The sequence below is a fragment of the Suricata suricatta genome, chromosome 2, assembly GCF_006229205.1.
Source record: "Suricata suricatta isolate VVHF042 chromosome 2, meerkat_22Aug2017_6uvM2_HiC, whole genome shotgun sequence".
NCBI classification, from domain to species: domain Eukaryota; kingdom Metazoa; phylum Chordata; class Mammalia; order Carnivora; family Herpestidae; genus Suricata; species Suricata suricatta.
Genome location: NC_043701.1, coordinates 59,250,667 through 59,260,584, shown reverse-complemented (window position 1 = coordinate 59,260,584; position 9,918 = coordinate 59,250,667). Strand labels below are relative to the sequence as shown.

Here is a 9,918-nt window from a genome sequence, read left to right as displayed (position 1 = left end):
AGCAGAAAATATACAATCACTTTATTTTTCCCCATTTACCATGCCCTGAACATTTTGTTTTACATCCATGTTCGTAACAATATGCACACATAAAAATGAGCCTCATACCTATTAGTGTGTGTGTGTGTGTGTGTGTGTGTGTGCATGTGTGTTCTCGATTTTTCTAAAGCAGAGCTACCAACAGTGGATGCTGATGCTCTGTGCATAGCAGAATTATCTCATGTCATCCACACAACCTGGGGTGATGGGTCCCTGTAACACCATTTTTAAAATGAGAAAATTATGGCACAAAAGGTTCAAATAGCTACAGACACTAAATTTAAACCCAAGCATTTGGGATTCCAAGTCCACGCACATAATCCCTCCACCACCCTACATATCCGGAGTCAGTACAGCTCTCAGGAACCATGGTGACTATGAAATACTGGTCAGGTCTGAGCACATCCTCCAGTCACACTACATGTGAAACTGTCCTCACCAGAGTGTCTTACAACAAATCAGTCTGAATCTGCTGACTTGGGAGGAGAAATAACCTGGCAGCCAGTGCCCCAAAGAACCCTAACAGAAACAGGACTCTCTCAGGGAAAGAATTAGAAATGTGGAATTGGCCTCTATTATAACCAATGCTGATTTTGACGGCTCATTTGTCACGCTGTCCCTGACCTTGTATTCAGATTTCACCAAATAAATGTCCACAGAGGCAAAAGTAGGCTTTTAATTGTTTTTTATTGTGCCTGTTATGAAAAACAGTACAATGTTCAGGTAGCAAAGATGGCAGCTTTGAGAAATGTAAAACAAAAGGCCTACAGACAGCTATCTGGGAAAAAAAACCCGGAGATGCTAGAGAAGCTGCACACTGGCTGTAGGCAGAGGCAAGGGTGCTGGGTGGCTGAGGAGCCCATGGACAGTAAGGAGAGAGCGATGCTGAAGCCCCCATGGATGTCCCCTACCATGCACCTGAGTCATGGCAGAATTTGTTCTTGGTGCAGAGTGACATTTCCTGTTTGCCCAGGGGTTTGTAAACCCATTCTGCAATAATGACACAGTAAAAGACACATGTGAACTGAAATGACCAAACCCAGAAAGGAAGCCCCACTAATCCTCAGCAGACTCTTGTATGATAATAGCCAATGAGGAAAAGTCAACCCTTGGTGGTGACATAGGTTAGGAACTCTTCTCGTTGTCACAGAGTGCTCCTCTCCCAAGCAGACCAATGGTGATGATGATGGTGTAGACCACGCTCTTGACCAGGAGGAGGACATAGGTGTAGTAGGCAGAGGTGTTCATGAGCTGCAGGTGCAGGAGGTCTAAAAGAAGCCATTGATTAGTTTCACCTGCTCTTCTGAAAGGCTAAGACTTATTAATGGAAGGTTGGTCACATGGTACACTTCTGATGCCCTGGGTTGAAATGACTCTCGCACCAGTACAACTGGGGTGTAAACATATACACCGCCACCTGCACTTCCACTACCACCAAGACTACTCAGAATCTACTTTGCAGGCCAAGTCAGTAAAAAACCTATGAAATTAATTTAGAACATTCCAAAGTAATAAAAAGGTTGGTTGTGTTTGTAATTAATGAACCCAGTGGGGAAAAAACATTGGTGCTGGACAGCTTTTAGCATTTGTTAGTTCCCACCATGCCCCATGTAAGAATAAGAGGCAATATCCATTAACCACACACTAAATGACAATTGATTGAGAACTTTGCATAGAAAGCCTTAATCTTATTTAATTTTTCAATAACATATGAGACTCTTACTTTCATTCCCATTTTCACATAAACTGAGGACAGGGAGAGAAACAATTTGCCCCATTTCATGCAACTACTAAGTACAAGAAGCCAGATTTCAATCCAAGCAACATGGTGTGTCAGGACATATTCTCAGCTAGTGTGTAATTCTGTATCTCCACGTGCTATAAATACCCACACATCAAGTGATTATGGATAAATGTAGAGGATGATGATGATGATGATGATTATGATGATGATTAGCCAGAGTCCTGGAGCCCCTAGATATTAGACTTGGAGTGCAGATCAGCAGGATTAGAGCCTACACTCCCCATCATTTCCTTTGGGCATATGTGGGGAAGATAGCCAGGAACTAGCACTCCTTCTGTAGCAGCTGAATGAGATACCCTATGCCTGGCACTCCACATGTGGGGCCTTATGTTTTCAATTACTGAGTTGGGTGTTTTTTGTGTCATTCGTGGTTGGCTCGGGAACTGTAAATAATGTACCAATATTCCTGCAAATAAATAAAGACTGGGAGGGAAGTCTCCATTCTGGCACCCGATCTCCTGCAATCACACCCCCTCCCCAGGTGTGCAGCCTGTCTCAGGGCCTCGGGTTTGGCATTTAGAGGAAGAATAACATTTCAGTGTACCAACCCTTGATTTATTTAGTCTGAGTTGCAACTCAGATCTCACTGGGTGGCATAATACAAGAGACTTGCTTAATATTAGCTCTTTGTCCTCATGAGCAAAACGGGAATGAAATACTCATAGTGAGTGTTAAGAGAATTAAACAAAATGCACCGACAGTAACACAATGTCTTTTGTACAAGAACCTATCATCATCAGTTCATTTATTAACTACCGGCAAGAATAGAGACTTTAAAAACATCTAAAGTGATATGATGTTTTCCTTAATTAGTAGAAACCAAGGCCAAGCAATGAATGAAGCTCATTGTTGAAAGCCTTCAGAGACTTTCAGTGTACCCCTAATTTATAGTCCTCTCATTCCGAAAGCAGCATTTACTGTATGGAGATGATCCCTGGGAAATGATGGACTGACTTAAATTACCACTCAGTCTATTTTGCAAGATCCCATCATTGTGAAATATCTAGCTGAAGCCAGAGAAGTTCAGAAGCTAAATTGATCAGGAGGAAAATCTTCGATAGCTTGACATAAAGGCAAACACATAGACAACTCACCCTTTTCTTCTTTCAGAGAAGCTTTTGTGTAGTTAACCGCAGCAGGTTCTAAAAGAAATGAGAGCAAGTATTATTCCATTGTTCATATCCATTATTTGGCATGTGTCTGTGTTGTGGATAGTTTGATGGATGAATGGATACACAGACAGATAGGTAGGTAAATAGGTAGATAAATAGGTAGATAGGCAGATAGGTTCATGGATAGATAGATACATAGATAGAATCTGTCAACAGACAAGATAAGAACCATTACAAATAGGATTCTTACAATTCCAGAAGTGATCTGATTCTTTGTAATTCAGTAGATCAATTCATGTATTGTATTTCTGCATAGGATGATAGCAAACTTCACTAGAGCAAGTGGAGAGCCCCTTATAAAACAATCCATACAAATCAAACATAAGTCCACCATTGAGGACCCTCACATATAATTTTCTCCAGATACCTTCATCACTTTTAGCAAATGACCATTTATTACAGAGGTTCAGGATGTGGGTGTACATTCTGCAGGGATAGATTGACAGGCCAAGCAAGCCACATTGATTGCTGTTGGAATACATAAAACATGAAATGAGGGTTGCATTTATTCTCACTGTAAAAAAAACTAGTGTTTTTTCCTAGTCTGAAATTACAGCTTGCTGTAATTCCAAAAGTTACCCCCTTGGCTGTGACCTGGGAGATACAAATGATGGCGTCATCTCTCCAGACCATTCACTGGAAAGAATAGAAGGAGAAACCCTTTCACATTTGGTTAAAGTGTGAGATCTTGAGCAAAAGTGCCCTACCTGCCTGTCAGCCACTTCACTTTCTTTCAGTTGGATTCAGAAATGTCCAGTGTTTGTGCAGGACCCGGGGGCAGGTGGGGACTGTAGGTGTGTGATGTGTGCCCTTCAGTGTTACAGCAGGAGCAGTTGATAAGGTCCTTCTTCTACTCAGGGTTCGAGGGCTGTCTTCCTCTGATGACGTGTCTACAATACCCAATCATGAGACTGTAAACTGTAACCTTTAACTGTGATCCTGGAAGGCTACCTTAACCTGTTGATGACAGGCTTGAGCATGAGACTTAGTAGACATACTCTAGCTGGACAGACTAGCATGTGACACGAGGATCAGCAGAAGGTGGTACACTGAGAGAATGTCAAGAAGTTTGCAAGGTTTTCCTTCAGGATCCTATTGTTCGTCTAGTAAAATAGGAGCCTGGGTCCCTGGAGATGACAGGAGATGTGCCCGAGGGGGAAACCCATTTTGAACAGTGTCTTTGCCACAGTGAGGGCTTCAGACTCTTGCCTGGGAAAGGTTTTAACCCCTCCGGAAATGTACAGACAATAACAAGGGCATATTGACTGCCCACAGTAAGTGACAGTGGCGTGATGTCCAGCTGCAGGGGTACACAGTGTCCCAAGGGAGGAGGTCGGAAGCTTCTGGAACAAAAAATGATGTTTCCAAGATTATGGACCCAACAGGTTAGACACTCAGGGTAATACATGTACATTATATAAGTCTTTCCACTGATGTCTGTTTATAATATGAGCCATCTTACATGGTCCATGATGGGTGAAGGAATGAAAGAACAAAAAGCAAGAAAAAAGGAGTTTGTCAGGGAGCCTGAAAGAACCAAGTGACTGTCTTGGTTTTCCCTCAACTCCAACTCTTTCTTGAATACACTGCCATTGTTAGCACACCTTGATTTCTCTGATTCAGAAACACACTAGTGCCACAGGACAAGGTTGACAATGCTCTTCATTGACATATCAAATAAGCCAAAGTGGTTTAACAAACCCTTTGGAATGTTCCAGGTCAAAGAGACTTAAGCACACCACAACTCCAAAGAAAGCAAGCAAAAACCCACAAAATCCCCTAGTCGTTTTGACTGAAAGAAAATCAAATTCTATGGCTATAGCTGCTTACTTTTGTTTCAGAGTTTAAATCTTCATTTAGTTGGGGGGGGGGGAAGGGGAGCAATGAGAGGGAGAGAGAGAATCCCAAGCAAGCCCCACCTTGCCAGCATGGAGCCTGATGCAGGGCTGGAACCCAGGAACCCTAAGGCCATGACTTGAGTCAAATCCAAGAGTAGGTCCTGTCACTGACTGTGCCACCAGGTGCCCCTGAATCAGCTTCCTTTTATTTTGAAAATTCTTCATTCCAATCTTAGTCAGTCCTGACCATATATAATTTCCTTTCCAAACATTTCATGTTTACAAATCCACTTTCATTTTTACATTCAGAAGTTGTTCTGATTTACCTTATTTATGTATTTCTTTATTTATTAATGTTTATCTTTTTTTGAAGGAGGGAAGGAGAAAGAGCATAGCCCAAGAGGGGTAAAGATAGGGGGACAGAGGATCCCAAGCAGGCTTCCTACTGACAGCAAAGAGCCCCATGCAGGGCTTGAATTCACCAACCTTGTGATCATGACCTGAGCCAAAGTCTGAGGCTGACCACCCAGGCACCCTCTGAATTTACTCTCTTCAGATAAGCCTCTCTTTAGGACAAAATCCTTTTTTTTTTTTTTTTTTTTGCTCAAAAAATATAACTCAATGCATCAGACTTTTTCTTACTAAAAACACACATCTTACATTCTTTGCATTCTGAGTAGCTTCCCTTATTACCTCTGGTAGCCTTCATAAATTTATCAGAATTCTTAACTCTTGCAAACCTTCATTTTTAATGAAAGCTAATAAGGAAGCAGTTGTGAACTGTCTGTCAATCATCATTTTGGATTGGCACATTTAAGAATACATTTCTTAATGTCTACAAATATGTGTTTCTTCATGAAACAATTTTCAGTAAAGCACAAAATATAATTACAACAGGCCCAAATGTATCTTCAGTTTCATTGCAATAAGAAAAGCAAAAGTAGATAAACCTATTTATGGTGTGGCTGGGGAGCTCTATCAGTGAGCGTCCAGCTCTTGACTATGGCTCCGGTCATGATCTCACAGTTCCTGGGTCTGAGCCCCACATGGGCTCTGTGCTGGCAGTGCAGAGACTGCTTGGAATTTTCTGTCTCCCTGTCTCTCTCAGGCCCTCCCCTGATCCTGTGCTCTCTCTCTACGTAATGAATAAACTTAAAAGGAAATGAAAAATAATTTACTATTTTTTTATGTTTTTATTCATTTTTGAGAGAGAGACAGAGTGTGAGCAGGGTAGGGGCAGAGAGTGAGGAAGACACAGAATCCGAAGCAGGCTCCAGGTTCTGAGCTGATAGCACAGAGCCCGACGCAGGGCTCCAACTAACAAGCGGTGATTATTTTATTTACATCTATTCCATTTACTTGCTTCTAACAGATCAGTTGAGATTACCCATAAAAACAGTAGGAGACAGGTGGAGGGATTGGTTAAATAGGTCATGGGGATGAAGGCGTGTCCTTGATCTAATGAGCACAGGGTGATGTACGGAAGTGCTGAATCACTATTTTGTACACATGAAACTAGTATGTCAGTGTGTGCTAACTAACTGGAATGAAAATTTAAAAATCTAAAAAAACAAAAACTTACGAAACAACAAAGTCTGTCATTCTCCCAAGCTGTTTTTTTTTTTTAAACATTTTGTAACTGAGATCACATCTACCTGTTTGACTTTGAGTAAACCCAGGCACATGAGAGTATTAATTTTAGTGCTGGTAACTCCAAAAACATGTCTGTTTTGCTTAAACAACAATGGATATTTGCGCAACATGTGAGGGTGAAACTCATTCGGGTTAGTTTCTATCTTTCTGAGAGACTGAGAAGGCCCAGTCCTTCCAAGTGCTGGTCTCCAAACCAAGGAAATGGAGCACTTTGCAAGTTAATTTTGAGAATGCATCCAGACGTGTGTTTGTGGACACACAGATCCCAGAGAAGAGCTAGAATCACTGACGTTTATGGAGAAATTAATGGAGAAAATGTTCAGATTTGCATGTGTCCCGGGAATTATGAAGGACACTGACCATGGTTTAGGCACAGGAGGTCTTTACCTGTTTGTATTTTAATAAGGCCCTTTGCCTTTGTTTCCCTCAGTCCCAGGCATTTGTGGGCTATGTTTATATTTCAAAGCCTGAAAAGATGGATCGCTTTGAAGACTGAGGAAGAATGCAGGCTCCTCCAAGGACTTTGCTTTCCTAAAGCCAATCCTGTGTAAGCCCTTTTCCAGAGCTAGCAGAAGTGTGGGGGTGGGTGAAGGGACAGCAGAGCTCTGAATGGACCCCAGAGCTGCGTGTCTAGTTCTGTCCACATTTGTCAGGAAGCTGCTCTCAGTGTCAGACTTGGATGTTACTGCGTTCAGGACATAAGATTACTCTGCCACCAACAATTCTCCTGGAACCTTGCTGAGGTTTCTACCTGGGAACTGTGGTCTGAAAGGTCAGGGGTTTGGTTCCAGGCATACCTTTCTCCCAGCTCACCCAGGCTCTGGGCATGAGCCTGGCAGCCCGAGCTGACCTGTCCTGGAAAGGAAGGCCCATTAGACCAGCAGCCCGAAGGCAAGGAGAGGGGAGCTTAGAACCAAGAGGAACTCACCTGCAGCCCATGAAACCGGTGAAGAGGACAGAGAACCCAGAGGGCTCACGGTTACCAGCCCAGGGTTTCGCCTTGTCTCTGAATGCCCCTGGGGGTCCACTTCAGATCCCTTTGCCTCCTCCAAACCTGTTTAAAGAGCAAAAGTTCAACCAAGTAAATGTTAAAGATCCAATGGCTCTATTAATCAGTCAGTGTGTGAATCAGAGAGCATCCCATCCAGCATGTAGATGGGAGCTCCAAAGGGGGACAGGAAAGGAATATTTTTACAAGAAAGAGAGAGTGGAAAAAACAAATTAGTAGCAAGGAATCCCCTGATGAGGCAAGGTCACCTTCATGCGAAAGGAAGGGGTCAATGAGGAAAGTACCTGGCACTGACTAGAATTTCCCTGGTTGACAGGTTAAAGGTTACTCTTCCTGGGGCTGAAATTGCAATGAGATTAGGTATTAAGTCACTTGGTTGAGTGACTTGCTATTTTGGGAGCAAGGGTTTTGTTGAATGTTTGCTTGTTTGTTTGTTTGTTCATTTAAAACTCCCAGAAGACAAAGACTTACATCAGAAATATATAGCAAAGTTCTTCACCTGTCTTATTATATACTTGTTCCATTCTGCTTAACAGCACTTGTTAATCACAGGGAACATACAAACCGGTTTCTTCTCTTGAGCCTTCCGAGGCCCTGGCCTGTTGCGTCCCTGCTCAGGACTTGACTTTCGCTTCTACAGAGTTACTGGCTCACAGGCAGGGGAGGGCACATTCAGCTCTGCCTACTCTGTCTAAATATGACCAGCATCTGCAACATGGGCATCCTCTGAGAGAGCATGCCTGACTCAGGAGTGACCCTGAGTGATCAGGAAAACTATTCGCTCTACCGTGGTGATCCTCCTTGAGACAGTAGTTCGCCCTCCTCCCTTCCAGGTTGGGCGCAGGCTCCCACTGCAGTGTTTGCTGGGCAGCATTCACCAGTGGTAGGAATACATCCCTTGAGGACAATGGAAGAATGTTTGACAACGTAGCCTCACCCATCCCTAATTACCGAATTTCACCTCACAGTCTTACATAAAATTCAATCTGAAACACCCAAGACCATACTAAAATCTCAGGAGTCAAATAGCATTTTTAGTTGAGCTGCAAACCAGCCCCATCAAATGGTTTAAGGGTGATAATCTGCGTAGACCAGATTGAGGTAAGAGGGAGTTTGACTGCTGAGTAGAACATTCCCTAAAGATGTGAAATGTGTCTTATCTCCTTATCAATAAGACCTTCAAAAGTGCAGTCTCTTCCTGAGCCCTTATTGTATGTGAGGTTGTTAGGTGTTTTCATAGGTATTCTTTCATTTAATCCATACAGTGGTGCTAAAAAATATCACAGGGCCTTTCATATTTTGGATGATGAAACTAAGGCAAGAAAGGTTAAGTGAATTTTTCTTTATCTTTTTTTTTTTTGTATCTTCCAAAGCACATTATATTTTAAGTCTGTGGGCAAATATCTGGACTTTTGTTCTATCATTAAAAGTAAAAATTTGGAGGTGACTAGGTGGTTCCATCGGTTGAGTGTCATACTTCAACTAAGGTCATGATCTCACAGTTCATGAGTTCAAGTCCCACATCGTGGTCTGTGCTGAAAGCTCAAAGCCTGGAACCTGCTTCAGAATCTGTGTCCTCCTTTCTCTCTGTCTCTCCCCTCCTCACTGCTCTACCTATCTCAAAAAGACATAAACATTGGGCACCTGGGTGGCTTAGTTGGTTAAGCTCCTAACCTTGACTCAGGTCACAATCTTATGGTTTGCGAGTTCAAGCCCCATGTCATGCTCTGTGCTCATAGCTCAGATTCTGTGTCTCCTTCTCTCTCTGCCCATCCTCTGCCAATGCTCTGTCTCACTCTCAAAAATAAATAAACATTAAAAAATTAAGAAAAAAAAATATATATACACATTAAGTATGGCTGCTCTTTTAAAAAAAGAGTAAAATATTTAGAAAAGATTCTATTTGCTTCTTGTCGATTGATTCTTGACAGAGAAGGAATGGTATTCCTTTTGCAACAAAGGGTTCTGGAAGGTTATATTCATGTGTACATGTACATACTTTTGTTTATGGAAGGAAAAAAAATCTCTTGTTCAACGCTTTTTTTATTCGTCTCACGTTTGACAATACATTTGTGTTCTCTATCCATTGACTCTTGTTGCACGGTCAGCCAGGTGTATTTCATGTACGCATCCTTAGTCTTCATGGTGTTTCCCTGCAGGGACTCCAGAACTGTTTTGCCATTCTTTTCTTTCCAATCTATCTTGATAACATCAGGGAAAATGTTCTCAAGAAGACAAACATATGTTCCGGCCTTATGGAGTTTTACTTCAGCAATTGAAGGAAGAAAAATTGTGGGCTTGGGGGAAATGTCTTCATCAGGATTTTTGTCTGTAGGAGAAAACAAAATAGCAATTAAAAGATTATTAGAGAGACAGAAACAGTGTGTGGTTGGAACCACCTAA

General features: G+C 42.2%; 1 gene segment (V, D, J or C); it reads right to left on the bottom strand.

Moving 5' to 3' along the window:
* Positions 1 to 707: 707 nt before the first annotated feature.
* LOC115281476 overlaps positions 708 to 9,918 on the bottom strand; it is a 26,832-nt gene continuing 17,621 nt past the window's right edge. The window contains 4 exon segments of the C gene segment in view: positions 708 to 1,307; positions 2,938 to 2,985; positions 7,435 to 7,560; positions 9,515 to 9,844. Of these exon segments, the coding sequence occupies positions 1,165 to 1,307; positions 2,938 to 2,985; positions 7,435 to 7,560; positions 9,515 to 9,844 (647 nt within the window).